We start from the raw sequence: 23,702 nt of genomic DNA, 5'->3' as shown, positions 1-23,702 counted from the left end.
CCAGGGAAACTGGACTGATTTGAAAAGGGAGGAAAGAGAACCCCTCAATCTATGTCATTTTGTGATGGCTTCTGGGCATCACTTCCCCTGGAGAGATCACAATCAAAGGACTAGTTGGGCTGCAGAGGTATATGATGTCTTGGTAATTGTGACAAACTCAGAAAAAGATGTATGAGAAATAAAAAGCATTTCAGACAAGCAAAAGTTAAGAAAATTCAGTACCACCAAACCAGCTTTACAACAAATGTTAAAGGGACTGATATAGTCAAGAAATTCAAGAGAAGAAAACAGATCTACAAAATCAACCTCAATTAAGAAAATGGCAATAGGAACATATATAATCAATAATTACTTTAAATGAAAATGAATTAAATGCTCCAACCAAAAGACACAGACTGCCTGAATGGACACAAAAACAAGACCCGTGTATATGCTGTCTACAAGAAACCCACTTCAGACCTAAAGACACATATAGACTGAAAGTAAGAGGATGGGAAAATATATTCCATGCAAATGGAAGTGAAAGCTGGAGTAGCAATCCTCATGTAAGACAAAATAGACCTTAAAATGAAGAAGATCACAAGAGATAAGGAAGGACACTACATGATAGGGGATCAATCCAAGAGGAAGACATAACAACTGTAAAAATCTATGCACCCAACATAGGAGCACCTCAAAACATAAGACAAACACTAACAGACATAAAAGGAGAAATTGACAGTAAGACACTAATAATAGGAGACTCACACCCCACCCACCCCAATGGACAGATCATCAAAACAGCAGATTAATAAGGAAACACAAGTCTTAAATGATACATTAGATGAGATGTATCTCATTGATATCTTCAGGACATTCCATCCAAAGCCAGAAGAATACACCTTCTCCTCAAGTGCATATGGAACATTCTCCAGGATAGACCACATCTTGGGTCACAAATCAAACCTCAGTAAATTTAAGAAAACAAATCATATCAAGCATCTTCTCAGACCACAACACTATGAGACTAGACATCAATTACATGAAAAAAAACTGTAAGAAACACAAACAAATGGAGATTAAACAACACGTTTCTAAATAACTAACAGGTTACTGAAGAAATCAAAAGGGAAATCAAAGAATTTCTAGAAATGAATGACAATGAAAACACGACAACTCAAAACCTGTGGGATGCAGCAAAAGCAGTCCTAAGAGAGAAGTTTATAGCAATACAATACTACCTCAAGAAACAAGAAAAACATCGAATAGAAAACCTAACTTTACACCTAAAACAACTGGTAAAAGAACAGAAAACCCCAAAATTAGTAGAAGGAAAGAAATCGTAAAGATCCGAGCAGAAACAAATGAAAAGAAATAAAAGAAACAATAGTAAAGATTAATAAAACTAAAAGCTGGTTCTTTGAGAAGATAAACAAAATTGACAAACCTTTAGCCAGACTCATCAAGAAAAAAGAGAGAAGAATCAAATCAACAAAATTAGAAATGAAAAAGGAGAGGTTACAACAGACAATGCAGAAATACAAAGGATTATAAGAGTCTATTATGAACAACTATATGGCAATAAAATGGATAACTTGGAAGAAATGGACAGATTCCTAAAAAGTTCAATCTTCCATTACTGAACCAGGAAGAAATAGATATATGAACAGCCCAATTACAAGTACTGAAGTTGAAGCTGTGATCAAAAATCTCCCAAAAAACAAAAGCCCAGGACCAGATGGCTTCACAGGAGAATTCTATCAAACACTTATAGAAGAGCTAATGCCTATCCTTCTAAAACTCTTTCAAAAAATTGCAGAGGAAAGAACATTTCCAAACTTGTTCTATGAGGCCACCATCTCCCTGATACCAAAATCAGACAAAGACAGCATGAAAAAAAGAAAACTACAGGCCAATATCACTGATGAACATAGATGCAAAAACACATCAAGAAGCTCATACATCATGATCAAGTTGGGTTTATTCCAGGAATGCAAGGATTCTTCAATATATGCAAGTCAATCAATGTGATACACTATATTAACAAATTGAAAGATTAAAACCATATAATAATCTCAATAGATGCAGAAAAAGCCTTTGACAAAATTTAGCACCCATTTATGATGAAAACTCTTCAAAAAATGGGCATAGAAAGAAGCTACCTCAACATGGTAAAGGCCATATATGATAAGCCTCAGCAAATATTATTCTGGTGGTGAAAAACTGAAAGCATTGCAACTAAGTTCAGGAACAAGACAAGGGTGTCCACTTTCACCACTGTTATTCAACATAGTTCTGGAAGTCCTAGCTACAGCAATCAGAGAAGAAAAAGAAATGAAAGAAATCCAGATCAGAAAAGAAGTAAAGCTCTCACTGTTTGCAGATGGTATGATATTGTACATATTATACCCTAAAGATAGTATCAGAAAATTACTAGAGCTAATCAGTGAATTTAGCAAAGTTGCAGGATACAAACTCAATACACAGAAATCACTTGCATTTCTATATACTAACAATGAAAAATCAGGAAGAGAAATTAAGGAATAAATCCCATTGACCATTGCAACAAAAAGAATTAAATATCTAGGAATAAACTTACCTAAGGTGACAAAAGAACTGTACACAGAAAATTATAAGACACTGATGAAAGAAATCAAAGACAACATAAACAGATGGAGAGATATTCCATGTTCCTGGGTAGGAAGAATCAATATTGTGAAAATGACTATACTACTAAATGCAATCTACTGATTCAATGCAATCCCTATCAAATTACCAATGGCATTTTTCACAGAACTAGAACAAAAAGTTTCACAATTCATATGGAAACACAAAAGACCCCAAATAGCCAAAGCAGTCTTGAGAAAGAAGAATGGAGCTAGAGGAATCAAGCTTCCTGATTTCAGATTATACTACAAAGCTACAGTCATCAAGACAATATGCTACTGGCACAAAAACAGAAATATAGACAAGATAATAAGCCAAGAAATAAACCCATGCACCTATGCGTACCTTGTTTTTTACAAAGGAGGCAAGAATATACAGTGGGACTTCTTCAATAAATGGTGCTGGGAAAACTGGACAGCTACATGTAAATGAATGAAATTAAAACACTTCCTAACACCATATACAAACGTAGACTCAAAATGGATTAAAGACCTAAATGTAAGACCAGAAACTATAAAACTCTTAAAGGAAAACATAGGAAGAACACTCAATGACATAAATCAAAACAGGATGCTCTATGACCAAACTTCTAGAATAAATAAATTTACTTCTAGAGTAAATAAAAACAAAAGTAAACAAGTGGGACCTGACTAAACTTTAAAGCTTTTGGACAGCAAAGGAAACTATATGCAAGGTGAAAAGACAACCCTCAGAATAGGAGAAAATAATAGCAATGAAACAACTGACAAAGGATTAATTTCCAAAATGTACAAGTAGCTCATACAACTCAATGCCAGAAAAACAAACAACGATATCAAAAAGTGGGAAAGAATGTTGAGCTTTATGCCAACTTTTTCACTCTCCACTTTCACTTTTATCAGGCTTTTTAGTTCCTCTTTACTTTCTGCCAGAAGGGTGGTGTCATCTGCATATCTGAGCTTATTGATATTTCTCTCAGCAATCTTGATTCCAGCTTGTGCTGCTTCAACCCAAGGTTTCTCATGATGTACTCTGCATATAAGTTAAATAAGCAGGATGACAATATACAGCCTTGACGTACTCCTTTTCCTATTTGGAATCAGTCTGTTGTTCCATGTCCAGTTCAAACTGTTGCTTCCTGACCTGAATACAGGTTTCTCAAGAGGCAGGTCAGGTGGTCTGGTATTCCCATCTCTATCAGAATTTTCCACAGTTTTTTTGTGATCCATACAGTCAAAGGCTTTGGCATAGTCAATAAAGCAGAAATAGATGTTTTTCTGGAACTCTCTTGCTTTTTCCATGATCCAGCGGATGTTGGCAATTTGATCTTTGGTTCTTCTGCCTTTTCTAAATTCAGCTTGAACATCTGGAAGTTCACGGTTCACGTATTGCTGAGGCATGGCTTGGAGAATTTTGAGCATTACTTTACTAGCGTGTGAGATGAGTGCAATTGTGCAGTAGTTTGAGTATTCTTTGGCATTGCCTTTCTTTGGAATTGGAATGAAAACTGACCTTTTCCAGTCCTGTGGCCACTGCTGAGTTTTCCAAATGTGCTGGCATATTGAGTGCAGCACTTTCACGGCATCATCTTTCAGGATTTGAAATAGCTCAACTGGAATTCCATCACCTCCACTAGCTTTGTTCGTAGTGATGCTTTCTAAGGCCCACTTGACTTCACATTCCAGGATGTCTGGCTCTAGGTCAGTGATCACACCATCGTGATTATCTGGGTCATGAAGATCTTTTTTGTACAGTTCTTCTCTGTATTCTTATTACCTCTTCTTAATATCTTCTGCTTCTGTTAGGTCCATACCATTTCTGTCCTTTATCGAGCCCATCTTTGCATGAAATGTTCCCTTGGTATCTCTAATTTTCACAAGAGATCTCTAGTCTTTCCCATTCTGTTGTTTTCCTCTATTTCTTTGCATTGATCGCTGAGGAAGGCTTTCTTATCTCTCCTTGCTATTCTTTGGAACTCTGCATTCAGATGTTTATATCTTTCCTTTTCTCCTTTGCTTTTCACTTCTCTTCTTTTCACAGCTATTTGTAAGGCCTCCTCAGACAGCCATTTTGCTTTTTTTCATTTCTTTTCCATGGGGATGGTCTTGATCCCTGTCTCCTGTACAATGTCATGAACTTCCGTCCATAGTTCATCAGGCACTCTATCTATCAGATCTAGTCCCTTAAATCTATTTCTCACTTTCACTGTATAATCATAATGGATTTGATTTAGGTCATACCTGAATGGTCTAGTGATTTTCCCTACTTTCTTCAATTTAAGTCTGAATTTGGCAATAAGCAGTTCATGATCTGAGCCACAGTGAGCTCCCGGTCTTGTTTTTGCTGACTGTATAGAGCTTCTCCATCTTTGGCTGCAAAGAATATAATCAATCTGATTTCGGTGTTAACCATCTGGTGATGTCCATGTGTAGAGTCTTCTCTTGTGTTGTTGAAAAAGAGTGTTTTCTATGCCAGTGCGTTCTCTTGGCAAAAGTCTATTAGTCTTTGCCCTGCTTCATTCTGTATTCCAAGGCCAAATTTGCCTGTTACCCCAGGTGTTTCTTGACTTCCTACTTTTGCATTCCAGTCCCCTATAATGAAAAGGACATCTTTTTTGGGTGTTAGTTCTAAAAGGTCTTGTAGGTCTTCATAGAACCATTCAACTTCAGGTTCTTCAGCGTTACTGGTCAGGGCATAGGCTTGGATTACTGTGATATTGAATGGTTTGCCTTGGAAACGAACAGAGATCATTCTGTCGTTTTTGAGATTGCATCCAAGTACTGCATTTCTGACTCTTTTGTTGACCATGATGGCTACTCCATTTCTTCTAAGGGATTCCTGCCCACAGTAGTAGATATAATGGTCATCTGAGTTAAATTCACCCATTCCAGTCCATTTTAGTTCTCTGATTCCTAGAATGTCAACGTTCACTCTTGCCATCTCCTGTTTGACCACTTCCAATTTGCCTTGATTCATGGACCTAACATTCCAGGATCCTATGCAATATTGCTCTTTACAGCATCGGACCTTGCTTCTATCACCAGTCACATCCACAACTGGGTAATGTTTTTGCTTTGGCTCCATCCCTTCATTCTTTCTGGAGTTATTTCTCCACTGATCTCCAGTAGCATATTGGGCACCTACCGACCTGGGGAGTTCCTCTTTCAGTATACTATCATTTTTCCTTTTCATACTGTTCATGGGGTTCTCAAGGCAAGAATACTGAAGTGGCTAGCCATTCCCTTCTCCAGTGGACCACATTCTGTCAGACCTCTCCACCATGACCCGCCTGTCTTGGGTGGCGCCACACGGCATGGCTTAGTTTCATTGAGTTAGACAAAGCTGTTGTCCGTGTCATCAGATTGACTAATTTTCTGAGATTATGGTTTCAGTGTGTCTGCTGTCTGATGCCTCTTGGCAACACCTACCATCTTACTTGAGTTTCTCTTACCTTGGATATGTGGTATATCTTCATGGGGTATCTTTATGAAAGAGGTAGCATCAATTTTCTGTAACAGAACCAAAAGCAGGAGATAGTAGATAACAGGTTGTTCTAGTTTCAGCCCTGTTCTTCCCTGGTGGCTCAGATGGTAAATAATTTGTCTGTGTTGCAAGACACTTGGGTTTGATCCCTGGGTTGGGAAGATCCCCTGGAGAAGGAAATGGCTACCCACCCCAGTATTCTTGCCTGGAGAATTCCATGGACAGAGGAGCCTGGTGGGCTATAGTCCATGGGGTCACAAAGAGTTGGACACTACTGAGTGACTTTCAGTTTTTCACTTTCCAGTCCTGTAGAGAGCCCCACTGAAATTTCCACCAGAAAATGAGTAGATGAGGCATTTAGCCTGTTCCTGTTGTTGGCCTCATCATGAAATCAGCTGTTCACTTTTTCCTGTCCTCCCTGTGTGTCGGCTTAGAATCACAAGGTGCTCTTTAGGCTATGACGGAGATTCCAGACATGGACCTGAGGAGCCTTGATTAGGTTCATGACCAGTATTCAATAGTTACCACATTGTGACATGACTTACATGCTAAAATAGACCAAAAAAAGACAAAACAAAACAAGAGCATCCAAAGCTTATCTTCACCAAATGATTTCATTTGCACCACGAACTTACTTGAGATAGCACTGCCTTGGGACCTGTACAGCATCAAAAGAATAAAGTGAAAATATGGGAAACATAGGCAAAACACCCTCTAACATAAATCACAGCAGGATCCTCTATGACCCCCTCCCAGAGTAATGGAAATAAAAGCAAAAATAAACAAATGGGACCTAATTAAACTGAAAAGCTTTTGCACAATGAAGGAAACTATAAGCAAGGTGAAAAGACAGCCTTCCGAATGGGAGAAAATAATAGCAAATGAAGCAATTGCAAAGAATTAATGTCAAAAATATATAAGCATTTCCTGCAGCTCAATTCCAGAAAAATAAATGACCCAATCAAAAAATGGGCCAAAGAACTAAATAGACATTTCTCCAAAGAAGACATACAGATGGCTAACAAACACATGAAAAGATGCTCAACATCACTCATTATCAGAGAAATGCAAATCAAAACCACAATGAGGTACCATTTCACACCAGTCAGAATGGCTGCTATCAAAAAGTCTACAAACAATAAATGCTGGAGAGGGTGCAGAGAAAAGGGAACCCTCTTACACTGTTGGTGGGAATGCAAACTAGTACAGCCACTATAGAGAACAGCGTGGAGAGTCCTTAAAAAACTAAAAATAGAATTGCCATATGACCCAGCAATCCCACTGCTGGGCATACACACCAAGGAGCCAGAATTGAAAGAGACACGTGTGCCCCAACGTTCATTGCAGCACTGTTTATAATAGCCAGGACATGGAAGCAACCTAGATGTCCATCAGCAGATAAATGAATAAGAAAGCTGTGGTACATATACACAATGGAGTATTACTCAACCATTAAAAAAATGCATTTGAATCAGTTCTAATGAGGTGGATGAAACTGGAGCCTATTATACGGAGTGAAGTAAGTCAGAAAGAAAAACACCAATACAGTATATTAATACATAAATATGGAATTTAGAAAGATGGTAACGATGACCCTATATGAGAGACAGCAAAAGAGACACAGATGTAAAGAACCATCTTTTGTACTGTGTGGGAGAAGGCGAGGGTGGGATGATTTGAGAGAATAGCATTGAAATATGTTTATTATCATATGTGAAACAGATCGCCAGTCCAGGTTTGATGCATGAGACAGGGTGCTCAGGGCTTGTGCACTGGGATGACCCTGAGGGATTTGATGGAGAGGAAGGTGGGAGGAGGGTTCAGGACGGGGAGCACATGTACACCCATGGCTGATTCATGTCAATGTATGGCAAAAACCACTACAATATGGTAAAGTAATTAGCCTCCAATTAAAATAAATCATTTTAAAAATAAAATAAAAATAAGGGAAGTGAAACTGGGAGAAAGTGATGAGGTCAATCTGAACTTCAAGATCCTTTTTCCAAAAAATAAGAGCTTAAATTCTTTATGGTGGCTGGTGGTGGTTTAGCTGCTAAATCATGTCAGACTCTTTGCAACCCCATGGTCTATAGCCCACCAGGCTCCTCTGTCCATGAGATTCTCCAGGCAAGACTACTGGAGTGGGTTGCCATTCCCTTCTCCAGGGGATTTTCCCCATCCAGGAACTGAACCTGGGTCTCCTGCATTGCAGTAGGATTCTTTACCAACTGAGCCACTGAGGCTTCCCTGGTGGCTCAGACAGTAAAGAATCTGCCTGCAATGCAGAAACCTGGGTTTGATCCATGAGTTGGGAAGATCCCCTGGAGAAGGGAATGACAACCCACTCCAGTATTCCTGCCTGGAGAATTCTATGGACAGAGGAGCCTGGCTGGCTATAGTCCATGGGATTGCAAAGAGTCAGACATGACAAGAATTTTCAGTGGTAGTAGTGGTGCCAATAGAGATGGGACTTCTGACCTCGCTTGTAGCTGCTCTGCCTCCATGTGTGAAGTCTGCCCTTTCAGCATATGCTGTCTCTTCCCATTACGATTTTGGTGCAACTGGCTTTATGAGAGCTGCTACCCTCTCTGCAGCACTTTTAGTAATGGAATTGGAGGCCATTACAACATATCTGATTCAAGGTCAACACAAGCTTCCTTTTAACTACAACTAACCGCTTATGTAATTTATGTATTTTTTATAAAATACTCATTTCTAGCTATGAGACTCATTTCTAGTGACAAGATCCCCAAACTTCTGGAAATCCATCCTAATGACAGAATGAATTAGCCATTCACTATTCACAACCCTATACTAAGTGGCCGTTGATTGTGCCAAAGTGAAAACTGAAGCCACTATCTGCTCAAAGACCTTGTGTTACCAACCAGGATTCCTGTTAGGATCCTTATCGAGGGGTTTGTATTATTCTATATCTTGATGAACATGGACTTTTGCACTTTCTATAAATCACTCAATTATTTTGAATTATCTGGAACATTAATAATTCATCAGGGAAATATTCTGCTACGCTGATGATTTTTAAAAGTCATTGCATTGTGATGATTGAATTACTTATGAGCCTGATTCTTTCCTTCTCTTCCTGCTTCTATTCTCAGGAAACATATCTCCAGACTTTATTAAGTAATTTAATGAGTAAATAATAAATATTTTAGAGACGTGTCCTTTAAGGAATTTCCATATGTAGCATGTTTGATGTCTTTAAGTCTATTGGTTTACATTATTATTGTTTAACTTTTCTAAATTCCTAAAAAAATCATATGAACTTTGCTGATTATCTGTTGTGTAGCCATGGTATTACTCTAAAATTCTCAGACATGTTACAAAGCACTTGTTAAACTCAGATATCATCTCTTCCATATCTAACACAGCATGAAATGATTGTGAAAATGTTCCTTTCTATTTTTGATAGATTGAGCCAAAGTGTTTTTGCAGCTTATAAATGTCTTTCAGTTTGATATCATGGTTATTTTCATTTTCAAAAGCCAGCCTCAATCTCCATGTCTACCTTCACAGATTTATTGCTCACTGTGACATAAATATAAATCACAAATTAAGCTAATTTGTGATTAAAGGGAGTCAGTTTAATTTTCTCAGTATTTTTTTTCTGTGCCTTTATCTTATTCAACTATACCTGTGGGCTTTTATAAGTGGGAAGTCCATGATTAATTCAGCCACAAAATCTCTTATTTTGTTATTTAGGTGGTGACTGTACTTGTTTGCTGCTCAGAAAATGAACAAGATTATCTTCAAACATAAAATTACTTATCCCAAATCATTTCTGTATTTCTGGGTCTTTTTTCATTTTTCTGTAATATATTCTTGCTTCAAGTCTTTGTCTAAACTATGATTTAGTCCAAAAGGCACCAAAACACTGTGGTGAAACATATGGGTCAATACTTTTGGGTTAATTGGTGCCACCTATATCTCATAAAAGTCATATTAACACTTTTGCTGTTGTTCAGTCACTAAGTCACGTCCGACTCTGCAACCCCCTGGACTGCAGCACACCAGGCTTCCCTGTCCTTCACTATTTCCCGGAGATTGCTCAAATTCATGTCTGTTTAGTCGGCAGTGCTATCTAACTATCTCATCCTCTCCTGCCCTCTTCTCCTTTTGCCTTCAATCTTTCCAAACATCAGGGTCTTTTCCAATGAGTCGGCTCTTCGCATCAGATGGCCAAAGTATTGGGGCTTCAGCTTCAGCATCAGTTCTTCCAATGAATATTCAAGGTTGATTTCCTTTAGGATTGACTGATTTGATCTCCCTGCAATCCAAGGGACTCTCAAGAGTCTTCTCCAGCATTAAAATTCAAAACCATCAATTCTTTAGCACTCAGACTTCTTTATGGTCCAACTCTCGTATGTATGCATGACTACTGGAAGAACCACAGCTTTGACTATACAGACCTTTGTCAGTAAAGTGACGTCTTGGTTTTATTACACTGTCTAGGTTGGTCATAGCTTTTCTTCCAAGGAGCAAGCATCTTTTAATTTCATGGCTACAGTCACCATCTGCAGTGATTTTGGAGCCCAGGAAAATAAAGTCTGTCACTATTTCCATTTTTTTCCCCATCTATTTGCCATGAAGTGATGGGACCAGATGCCATGATCTTAGTGTTTTGAATGTTGAGTTTTAAGCCAGCTTTTTTACTCTCTTTTATTTATTATATATTGTATTATATATTATATATATTAACACTAAAGCTTCAATAATTTCTAAAACTCAGTCTGCCTAGTTTCTATCACATAATGTTTGATTAAGTGCTTAGCAGTAATATAGTGTCCAGGAGACTCTTGTGTTAAAATTTACTCTTAATGCTTAAAATACTCTTGATCTGTAGCCTAACAGACCTGTTCATTTTAGCTGTTACCATTTGTGTGTGGAATGTGATACTTTTTACTTTTTGGTTTCTCCAAACCAGTTTCCTGAACACAACTCTTTGGTGATGATTTATCCACTTAACAAATATTTACTGAGCAGAGACTAGCAATCTTGTCTGCACATGGATCTCTCTTTAAAACAAAGAGACATATGTGCAAATAAGGGCAATGAAGGGTTAAAGTAGTATGCTAGACAGCCTTACAGAGTATTATAAATACACAAAGAGAAGTGAGGGTTCCAATCCTAATTCTATAGAAAGGCTTCTTCAGTAGTGTATGTCAATGAAATTCTTGTAGTTTGCTCACTAAGTAGAAAGAAGGGCTTTCCAAAAAAAAAAGAACTGAATGAACAAAGGCTAACAGGCTAGAAACAACATCCAAACCCCTGAAAGGATTAAGCTGTTCAGCACAAGTGGGGCATCAGGTGTGTGGGGTTGGGTCATGGCTGTGGTGGTGGGAGAGGATGCAAACGCATGATGGTGAAGATGTAGTCAGCAAGAGACAAGACAAAAGAAATTGCCAGGAATGGAATACCAGCATTCCTTGAATGCCCTGCTAAGAATTTTTAGTTTTGTACCATAAATAATTGAGGCCATTAAAATTTTAATAAGAAGGGTTATATAATCAGGAAGATTGCTTAAATAGCTGTATGGGGAATAGAATGGAAAGACCAATAATGAAACAACTGGAATAGTTAAGGTACTACAGACTGAAAATGCTGTGATAATGGGGATGGAGAAAGAAGTTAATAGTGAGAAGCACTGCGGTATGTCATTTTCCACAATCTGACATGTCATATGTTAAGTTACTTTCCCTCTGTCTCTCCTCACTAGACTACACTCTGTGAAGGCAGGGCTTGTTTGTCAGTTTCATTCACTGCTTTGTTCCCAGCTCCTAAACAGTGCCGAGCACAGAGAAGCTCAGCAAAGGTGTGTTCAGTGAATCACTTGTATGCAGAGGGTGAGGATGACAAATTCTTGACTTTAAAGGGGTGCAAAATGAAGCAAGAACAGAAGCAGAGAAGCTGGTTGGCAGATAAGATGAAGGGACAGAAAACAGTGAAATCATCTCATTTTGAACAATTGAACTTGCATTCACGTGAGAATCAGAATTCCACCCAAGCTAAGGCAATCTGTCCACAAGCAAGCTAAAGACATAAAATGTCAAACTGAATTGGGGGGAAAGTTGTGTCTTTCTTTAACAAAAACGTTTGACGTTTGTTGTTTTGAAATCTTGAAGAACACATTAATTTCTCTATATTCCATAGTGTTTTGACAAAATAACCAACCATGTCAAATCAATTTTAGGCTGCATGTTGAAAATACCACTCTTACAAGGAAAATCAGGCTTCATTTACTAAATTGCCTTTAAAATAATTAGATTAATGACTTCTATCTAATTTAAAATTTTTCCTATTAAAATTTTCATTAACAAGATTTGATAGAATGAACACATATGACTATCTCTTCTACCCTTCAAAATAACAAAAAAAACCCAAAATGACAAAAAATATATACCTTAAACACATCCCTATCAGAGCTCAGCATGGACAAAGGTGGAAAAGGGTAACATGTTAGGAGATAATAAATTTTAAGTAATTTCTGGATTATTAAAAGTATAGAAACTACAGTTTTCTAAATAATTATTTCACTTACCATAAAGGATCAAAATAAAGATAGCAGGAGAGCCCTGGGAGTAGAATCAGAATAATGAATTAATGAGCTCCTCTTAGATTAACTAGGCCAAGAAATTCCATACCTACAAATTTTATCCTATAGATATATTAAGCCATGTACATACAATGATATCGCCTGCAGTGGTGCTAATATTGACAAAAGATTGGGAACAACCCATATATTCATTAATAGAAGTACATCCATATAATGAAACATTAAGCACTGAACAGATAATGGTGCACATTTTGTGGCTGAATGGAATGGTCTCCAGGATAGATTGTCAAGTGAAAAAAAAAGTGAAGTATAAAATAGTGTGTACAACTTGCCACCACTTATGTGAAAGGGAGATACATGTATTTCTCTCTATATGTGTATAGAACATCTCTACAACTAATAATGCTGGCTACCTTTCTAAAGGGGTGCTGGAAAACTGACAACAGAAATGATACAGTTAATTTTCACCATATATTTTTCTGTACTGTTGGGATTGTTTTTGCCATGTGTATGTATTATATATGCAAATATATGATACTGTTAAAGGAAAAGAAAGGTGCAGAAGGAAATGATAAGAAAATCTAGACAATGAAAAACAAAATATGATGAAAGAAAACACACAAGAAAATAGTAATTAAATGTAGCTGAATTCATTTCTGCCTTTGAGAGAAAGATTCTACTTGAGTTTTAGAAAAGACAACTAGCCTTGCTGTTTACAAGATACACACCTAAAACAAAGTGACCACAGAAAAGTGACAATCAGATGGAATAATATACCAGACACATCCTAATCTCCCATAAGTGTATGTGTGACAACTACAATATTAACGTAAAACAAAATACAGTACAAAGAAACAGCATTAAATAGGAAAAGGAGACATTGTATGCTGATTAAACGTTCAATCTACCAAGAACAGATTGTCACAAATTTTTTTATCAATATGTATATATTCATACGAAGGAAATAATGTTTATTTTCAAGGAATAATTGTAACCTAATAGAAGATTTTAACATGAGTAATCAGAAAGAAGAAACAAGTAAATATGTAGATATTTGAATAAAAAGTAGTATGTAATCTATATATAATATTGAACTTGTACCCAGCAAGTAGGGAGTAAACACTTTTTTCAAACAAAATAATACATTTAGAAAATGTTTTAAATATATACATACATATATTCTCTCGTATTAAAACAATTTTAAGAGAAAATAAATTGCATATATTTTAAAGTATAAAATACATAAAAAATTACATGAGGCATATAAAAACATGTGAGATACATAAACATATAAATGTATTTGTTAGGAACAAACAATGAAAATAAATTGGCCAGGAAGTCAACTTCTAGGAAAAGAATAGCTAAGGAAGCAAAAGCAGAAGAAACAATGAGCAGAGAATAGTAACTTCAAATTTTAAGTAATACTATTGATCAATAAAATGAAAATCTGATTCTTTAAAATGACAGTGATTTTGATCAAATGAAAGAAGAATGAAAAAACATCCATAGATTTGTAAATATAAAGGAACTTTTTAAATAAGAGAATTACATGTATAATTGTATACCAACAAACTTGAAAATCTAGATGAAATCTTTGACTACATCAGAAAATATATAAAGTTGAGCCTAGGAGAGGCAGAAAATCTAAACTGATTAATAACTGTTGAGAATTTACAAAGATGATCAGTGATCTATCCCTAAAAATGATTCAGTGCTAGATAGCTTATAAACATTCTACTCAATCTGCCTGAAGGAGAATTCCTTCATTACATTTATTGTTCTGGGGCATAGGTAAATTTAAAAAGTTTCCCAATTCATACCGAAAATATACTGTAACCGTTATACCAAAACCAAGAGGAATGGTGACATATACCAACCTAACTTACTAACATAATTGCAAAGATTCTAAATAAAATAGTAACAAATAATATTTTGTAAATTGTTGTTAAATAATAATACATAAATAAATAATAAAAAACAATTAATTAAACAATTAGCAAAATATTATATGCTACTATTTCAGCAATACGTGAACCGTGAACTTCCAGATGTTCAAACTGGTTTAAAAAAGGCAGAGGAACCAGAGATCAAATTGCCAACATCCACTGGACCATCGAAAAAGCAAGAGAGTTCAGAAAAACATCTATTTCTGCTTTATTGACTATGCCAAAGCCTTTGACAGTGTGGATCACAATAAACTGTGGAAAATTCTGAAAGAGATGGGCATACCAGACCACCTGACCTGCCTCTTGAGAAACCTGTATGCAGGTCAGGAAGCAACAGTTAGAACTGGACATGGAACAACAGACTGGCTCCAAATAGGAAAAGGAGTACGTTAAGGCTGTATATTGTCACCCTGCTTATTTACCTTATATGCAGAGTCAGATCGGATCAGTCGCTCAGTCGTGTCTGACTCTGCGACCCCATGAATCGCAGCATGCCAGGCCTCCCTGTCCATCACCAACTCCCAGAGTTCACTCAGACTCACGTCCATCGAGTCAGTGATGCCATCCAGCCATCTCATCCTCTGTGGTCCCCTTCTCCTCCTGCCCCCAATCCCTCCCAGCATCAGAGTCTTTTCCAATGAGTCAACTCTTCGCATAAGGTGGCCAAAGTACTGGAGTTTCAGCTTCAGCATCATTCCTTCCAAAGAAATCCCAGGGCTGATCTCCTTTAGAATGGACTGGTGGATCTCCTTGCAGTCCAAGGGACTCTCAAGAGTCTTCTCCAACACCACAGTTCAAAAGCATCAATTCTTCGGCGCTCAGCCTTCTTCACAATCCAACTCTCACATCCATACATGACCACAGGAAAAACCATAGCCTTGACTAGACGAACCTTTGTTGGCAAAGTAATGTCTCTGCTTTTGAACATGCTATCTAGGTTGGTCATAACTTTCCTTCCAAGGGGTAAGCATCTTTTAATTTCATGGCTGCAGTCACCATCTGCAGTGATTTTGGAGCCCATAAAAATAAAGTCTGACACTGTTTCCACTGTTTCCCCATCTATTTCCCATGAAGTGGTGGGACCAGATGCCATGATCTTCGTTTTCTGAATGTTGAGCTTTAAGCCAACTTTTTCACTCTCCTCTTTCACTTTCATCAAGAGGCTTTTGAGTTCCTCTTCACTTTCTGCCATAAGGGTGGTGTCATCTGCATATCTGAGGTCACTGATATTTCTCCCGGCAATCTTGATTCCGGTTTGTGTTTCTTCCAGTCCAGCGTTTCTCATGATGTACTCTGCATATAAATTAAATAAACAGGGTGACAATATACAGCCTTGACGAACTCCTTTTCCTATTTGGAACCAGTCTGTTGTTCCATGTCCAGTTCTAATTGTTGCTTCCTGACCTGCATACAAATTTCTCAAGAGGCAGATCAGGTGGTCTGGTATTCCCATCTCTTTCAGAATTTTCCACAGTTTATTGTGAAATGCTGGGTTGGATGAAGCACAAGCTGAAATCAAGATTACTGGGAGAAATAATCAATAACCTCAGATATGCAGATGACTCCACCTTTATGGCAGAAAGGGAAGAAGAACTAAAGAGCCTCTTGATGAAAGTGAAAGAGGAGAGTGAAAAAGTTGGCTTAAAGCTCAACATTCAGAAAACTAAGATCATGGCATCCGGTCCCATCACTTCATGGGAAATAGATAGGGAAACAGTGGCTTACTTTAGTTTTGGGGGCTCCAAAATCACTGCAGATGGTGATTGCAGCCATGAAATTAAAAGACACTTACTCCTTGGAAAGAAAGTTATGACCAGCCTAGACAGCATGTTAAAAAGCAGAGACATTAGTTTGCCAACAGAGGTCCAACTAGTCAAGGCTGTGGTTTTTCCGGTAGACATATATGGATGTGAGAATTGGGCTATAAAGAAAGCTGAGCACTGAAGAATTGATGCTTTTGAACTGTGGTGTTGGATAAGACTCTTTGAGAGTCCCTTGGACTGTAAGGAGATCCAACCAGTCCATCCTAAAGGAGATCAGTCCTGGGTGTTCATTGGAAGGACTGATGCTGAAGCTCCAATACTTTGGCCACCTGATGCAGAGAACTGACTCATTGGAAAAGACCCTGATGCTGGGAAAGATTGAGGGCAGGAGGAGAAGGGGACGACAGAGGATGAGATGGCTGGATGGCATCACCAACTCAATGGACATGAGTTTGGGTGAATTCCAGGAGTTGGTGATGGACAGGGAGGCCTGGCGTGCTGCAGTCCATGGGGTTGCAAAGAGTCAGTCATGACTGAGCAACTGAACTGAACTGAATAATACATTAAAACCAAGAAACTTTATATCAACCTATAATATGTCAAAACTACTATTTCAATTCACATCTCCATCAGAAATACTTAAGAATATCTGATTTTCTGCATCTTTGCCAACACCAAGAGTGGTAGGTGAAGACAACTCTGGTTTTCTTGTTTGATTCATCTTTTTTTCTGAGAAAGACATATAAATTGAGTGATATTTTAAACATTTTAACTTCAAATTTAAATTTAAAGATTTAGAGGAGTGGACACATAATATATCAGGTCAACTCAAGGGAAAATTATGAAATAAATTTCATCTTTGGATCCTTCATGTTTGGTCTCCCTCTGGTCAGACTCTTTCTGAGGTCCTTAGATTCTTCAGTCTAAGCATACCAGGATGGGGGCTTGGACAGGTGGACAGCTATTCCCTCCACATTAGCTTTCCAGAAAACCTGTGATGCCCCAGAGCACAATGCCACCTCAGGTTCCTTGATAAACAATAGCACAAATGTCTGTGTCTCTACCACCCCGACCCCGAAATCCTTTAGCAGCTCCATACTGTAAACCTTCCTTTCCCCTCCTCAAAGCTGTTTCAAAGAAAGCCTGGTAATCTGTTATTTCAGAGTAAATTTAATTTATCCATTTGCTGCCTCAGAAGAATTTGCATTTGAAGTGGGATCTCTAATTAGTCGGTGGAATTTAGGCATCTGAATGCCTAGAACGAACAAGTAGGGGAGACGTTTAAGGAGTTCCATTTGATGCCTAATTTCTGAATTCTTCTAAAACAATGAGAGATGTTATTCTGATAGTCTGCAATTTGCTACCAGCTCAGGACACAATAATACCTTTCAGACCTTAGCCAGCCCTGGCTTAAAGAGTTAAAGGTCTAGCCAAAATTCCACTTCTGCCTCTTGGTTCTCTCTGCAGTGGACTTCAAGTTTTCTTCCCAATTCAGGCACTCCTGAGTTCAAAACAGAGAACTGCCCCTCATCTCCCAAGTGGATTTTCTGGGGGCATCAAGAGCTGTTTGAGAGAATGTCCTGATGGCACTTTGGCCAAACTTGTGCTTATGCAGAAGCAGATTTTAGTACAAACCTGCTGGAGCCGGGGGCACCGCCTCGACCCTGACAGAGGTCAAAGCTGTGGCCTGGAGGCCAAACACAGCACTTAAGTGGATTTTGCCTGGCTCCCTCTATATCTTTTACATTTTTTAATTCAAAGGCCTCTGAGGCTTTTCAACTTGTAATCTCTGCCTTACACTCACCCCAGGCTCTGATTGAAGGACATAAACAGATATGAATGGTTAAGCAGCTATTAACCCATTTGGGTCAGGTGCTCAAAGATCTTGTTCCTTTCCTTAGTTCTTCCCAGTATTTAAGGCACACAAAAGAAACAAGACAGCTACCGACTTCCTGGCATAGCTGTCCTTCTAAGTTGATGCTGACCATAAACAAATGACTCTGTCCCCGGGCAGTGGGCTAGAGGATTTCTAAGCAACTGATAGTTGAACAGTCTGTGAGTCTAGGTACCTGTGCTCTTTATCATGGTAAAAAATTTAGAATTATATATTGTTGAATTGCTAAGTCATGTCTGACTCTTTGCGACCCATTGACTGAAGCACACAAGGCTTCCCTGTCCTTAACCATCTTCCCCAGAATTATGTATTAGCCAATCCTATGAAGTTTACTTCCTATGTAGTTAGAAATAAGCAAGCCCCATGAGTTCCCCATTTTATAGATAAAGAAACTTGAAGTCTAAAGCAATTGAATACAGTAGTAATTCAATCAATGTAGATATTCAAATAATCTTTTGGCTTCCTTAAGTAGCTTCCCTCTGACTTGAAAAAAAAGTCTTTGTTATCATTGAGCATGTTTTAATCCTTCACTGCTACCTCTGTACTCTCTGCCTCCTCATTCATCCCGAAAGAATACTTTTCTTACCAAAATTAAAAAGAAAAATGTTATTTTATTGTCTGCTTTTTCATCCTTACCACCTGGATACTGCTAAGTCCTTCTCAAGAAGGTTTAAGGCTGTTGAGAGGACTGAAGGATCTAGAGGCATCACAATATTGAAACCGTTGAGTAGCTATTGCTAGGAGAGAATGTAGTGATGGCTATACTGTGCGCAAGCATAAACACACAAACACATACAGACACAAAGGCACATGGTACCTTTACTGAAGGGCATACTAACTTTTTAAACACTTAATTTCTCAACTCAGTTTAAATTATGACTTACACATTTTTGAAAATTTGGTAAGTTTTTATTCTAAAGCTAAAATGATTAAAGGGGACATTTTTCCTTTGTGTCTGGTTTCAGAGATTGTAACCATAATCAGTGAATTATCTAAATTGGTTTCTGTTTGGAGGCTATTGAGGCATCTCCCTCTTAATGGATTGCAGAGCCCTCTAATTGAATTCTTGCCATGTATGCTTTCTCTGTGGTTAAAAATCTACCTTATAGATATTAAGATAGTCTGTGTTCAAATACCGTCTCATTGATTTAATTTCTCTTGAGGGAAAAAAATGTATTGCTAATGGTCACCTTGTCTCAAATTGCAGATTACAGTATTTCGGATGGGATCAGAAGGACACCAGGACATTGATTTAGCCATCCTGACAGCTTTGCTCAAAGGTAAAGAGTTTCTATATACAAGGAGTACAAAAGTAATTTAAATGGATTAGACAGCAATCTTATGTCTCCTAATAGTGGATATAATCCCAAATAATACCATGACACATCCAATTATTGATAACATAAGGACTTCTCTTGTAACACATTCTTTTTTTAATTTATTTTTTAATTGAAGAGTAATTGCTTTACAGAATTTTGTTGTTTTCTGTCAAACCTCAACATGAATTAGCCATAGGTATACATATATCCCCTCCCTTTTGAACCTCCCTCCCATCTCCCTCCCCATCCCAGCCCTCTAGGTTGATACAGAGCCCCTGTTTGAATTCCTGAGACTTACAGCAAATTCCCGTTGGCTATCTATTTTGCATATGGTAATGTAAGTTTCCTTGTTACTCTCTCCATACATCTCCATATATTCGTAATGCTATTAAATTTCCCTATAATAGGCCTATTATAGTGTGACTTGATTTCAGAAAATTTATAAATTAAAAAAAAATTTTATTTATTTATTTAAATTTTGGCTGTGCTGGGTCTTCGTTGCTGCACAGGCTTTTCTCTAGATGTAGCAAGCAGGGGCTACTCTCTAATTGTGGCATGCATGTTTCTAATTGTGGTGGCTTCTTTCGTTGTGGAGCATGGATTCTAGGGCACTTGGTCTTCAGTAGTTGCAACCCCAGGGCTCTGTAGTTAGGGTTTCCAGGCACTAGGACACAGGCTTAGTTGCTCCACAGCGTTGTAACATCTTCTCAGGGACTGAACCTGTGTCTTCTGCATTGGCAGGTGGATGTTTACCACTGAACCACCAGGGAAGCCGCTCCCTAAAATTTAAATGTGCTACAATTCAATCATGACTACTGAATCATACAAATCTATGAAGTGAAAGGCATGCCTTGTCCCTTGATAATAGAAAAGTGAAACACCGCATTTATCTCCTTGAATCAAAACTCATAGTAAATGGAGATGTGGCCCAATTATCAGTTAAAATATTAGTCATCTTAATATCTTCTATTCAAAATATTTTCTTTCTCTTTCACCAGTTTGTGAGACAAGTGTACTTCACCTTCAAATTAGTCTTAGAATTTATTTGTTCTAATATATAATAGTTGTTTTCCAACTGTTCTGTATGTGACAGACCATATTAAATGCATTTTATATTATAACCAAGTAGTTATACATATGTAGTTAGAAAGCTGAAATAAAGTAAATAAAATAGTATTTACATTTGCTATATGCAATGAAATGGGATATTTTCAATTCTAACCTATTCTGTTCTCTTTAATGCTAATTATATCCCACCAAATTGATTTATGACACACTAATGGGTCATAACCTGCAGTTTTAAAAACACGGCCATAGAAGATTAAAGGAAATAATGATTGCTCTCAGAAATTAACATTTCTAATCACTATAATGAACATTACTTATGCAGCAGTAGATGCTAATGGGAATTTATGCCATTAAAATATTATGGTGTGTCAACTCTATTTTGTGCAGGCTTTGAAATGCTCTCTGATTTTAACCCAGTTGATTTGTGAAGGATATCAAGTGTAATGCTTTTGCTGACTTCCTTAAAGGCCAAGAATATATTTATATCAGTTTCAAACTCTTTTAGTTTGTTAAATTTTTCTTTCCATGTATTTTAAAACTTATGCCTGGACAAGTAACATGGTTTAACATTTAATTTTTATAATTATGCTTAGTTTTCAATTATCTAGTATATAAGGAACCTTTGTGTGATTCAGTTTTTATTCTATCATCTGAGAAAATCAGAAGTAAGGCAGAAAGAGGAAGACAAGAGAGATGAAACTAAGCACTGGTCCACAGATTCAGGACCTAGGGGAGGAAAGAATCAACAGGGAAAATATACATTTGCTGTTCCTTCTTTTTTGTCCAATTGAGTTTCATTTTTTTTTTTTTTAGGATCTGTATATAAAGAATACTATTTACGTGATACAGATTTATTAAGTATGTTCAAAAATGAAGAGAAAAGGGAGTCAAAAAAAAGTTGTTCCAGAGATCTAGGAAGCCCATAGTTTCTCAAATGCTGACACCTGCAGTAGCTTTTGAGACTAGATGATGTCACATCACATTTGTCTTTCACATTAAGGAAACTGCTCTCTGATATGTGTGATCTGAAACTAGAGACTGCACACCCTTCATCCTTCTGTTTTTCAGTTCTGCCTCCTCCCCTCAACCCCTGCTCACACATACACCCAGGGAATTCAAGGAGTAGGAGCAGAATAGAGTTGCCAGAGAAAATGCAGGACATTGAATGTTTAGATCAACAGCAAATAAATTTTTGGCTTAAACTTGTCCCAAATATTGCATAGGACATACTTACACTAAAAAAAAAAAAAATTATTTGTTATTTATCAAAAATTAAAACAAAGCTGGGAGTCCTATATTTTTATTTGCTAAATCAGGTTATTTTACTCAGAGGAGTTGTGACACTATTAATACTTCTGAACTTCAAATACCTCTAGAGATTCTGCAGGAAGTGTAACTCAAGAATCTAAGATCCCCTCATTCTTCCGTCTGCCTCTGTCTCTCAGGCAGGCCCTGCCTAATCATAGCAATCAGAGATTTCCACTGGAAAGAGCCCCAGACTTACCTGGACAAACCATCCAGTGCTTATCAACTTGCTCTGGCAGTCACCTTATCCTATCTGCATCCCCCATGCAGCAGTTTCAGTGAAGCCAGAAAACATCTACTCATAGTAGAAGTTATTTTAAGTGACCCCTTGATCCTTTCTGTGCATAGAAAGAAAAAGTGAAAGTGTTAGTCACTCAGTCATGTCTGACTCTTTGTGACCCCATGGACTTTAATCTGCCAGGCTCAAAGTCCATGGAGTTCTCCAGACAAAAATACTGGAATGGGTAGCCAGTTCTCTTCTCCAGGGGATCTTCCTGACCCAGGGATTGAACCTGGGTCTTCTGCATTGCAGGCAGATTCTTTACCATCTGAGTCACCAGGGAAGCCTTCTGGGCATAGAGTTACTCCCAATTTTTTCCTCTTTTCTCAGACACCTTGGAGGTCAAATCATGTGGGTGTATATTCTTTTACTTCTGTACATGCACTGAAGTGTAATATGGGATGACAGCTGTCCTCTATAAATGAGGAATTATTTTTCTTTAGGTTTAATCTTCATTGGTAAAGTTCATCTGTGGCATAAAGAGAGAATAACTTCTATTGCTTACTTCATTTTCTGAAAAGTATCTTAGAAGAGAGTGCAGAAATGATAGAGTCCTCCTCAAAACTGTCAAGATCATCAAAAACAAGGGTAGTCTCAGAAATTGTCACAGCCCCAAGGAGCCTAAGGAGACCTGATATCTAAATAATGTGGTTTCCTGGATAATATTCTTGAGTAGAGAAAAAAAGAACATTAGGTTGAAACTAGATAAATCTTAATAAAGTATGTACTTTAGTTTGTTTATTTTTTTTAATGTTAAGGGAAAAATAACTTATGCTCTCATATATTATGGATCTGAACAATAGACAGACTGTAGCAAGAAAACACACTTCTTCATGTCAAAGTGACAAAAAAAGGAAAAATCATCTTATGGAATTAACTGTACAAGTCAAGTGCAGATATAATCAAAACATCCACAGGCAGTATTTAAAGAGTCTTTATAAATCACACAGGCATGGATAATGTGCATGTGATCAGTCACTCAGTCGTGTCTGACTCTTTACTACCCTATGGACTGTAGCCTGCCAGGGTCCTCTGTCCATGGGCTTTTCCAGGCAAGAATACTGGAATAAAAATTCAAATACCAAGAAAAATAGTCAATGTTCTAACTTTAGAAAAATTTCTAGTAAGAATGCTAGTGATTAGATTAAATCATACAAAACAGTGAAAATCACTATTTTCTGAGCCATTTTCCTTTAAAACTGCTATTTGGCAAAACTAATACAATATTGTAAAGTCTAAAAATAGAATAAAATTTAAAAAAAATAAAATAAAAAATAAACTAAACGAATAATAAAAGTAAATAAAATCTAATGTTTTGAAACTACTTCTGAATGCATCCCCCTCCAACTCTATTAACTAGAAAATGCATAATTATTGTCACAAACTAGTACTGGCATCAATACACAATTAGTCTTGCTAAATAACTCATTTTTAAATGGCTTGATTAA

General features: G+C 37.3%; 1 protein-coding gene across 14 annotated transcripts in view; it reads left to right on the top strand.

Annotated features, from left to right (window-relative positions):
• TRPM3 (transient receptor potential cation channel subfamily M member 3) overlaps positions 1-23,702 on the top strand; it is a 612,777-nt gene that overhangs the window by 452,774 nt on the left and 136,301 nt on the right. For all 14 annotated transcript variants that reach the window (XM_086415481.1, XM_086415480.1, XM_086415483.1 and 11 more), the window contains one exon: positions 19,490-19,562. In XM_086415481.1, the coding sequence (XP_086271607.1) occupies positions 19,490-19,562 (73 nt within the window). The remainder of the gene's footprint in view (positions 1-19,489; positions 19,563-23,702) is intronic.

The sequence above is a fragment of the Bos grunniens genome, chromosome 8 (assembly GCF_055505025.1).
Source record: "Bos grunniens cultivar Pamir isolate PY7600 chromosome 8, Bosgru_T2T1.0, whole genome shotgun sequence".
Taxonomy (NCBI): domain Eukaryota; kingdom Metazoa; phylum Chordata; class Mammalia; order Artiodactyla; family Bovidae; genus Bos; species Bos grunniens.
Note: the sequence above shows the minus strand (reverse complement) of the source record. Positions and strands in the feature narration are given on the sequence as shown.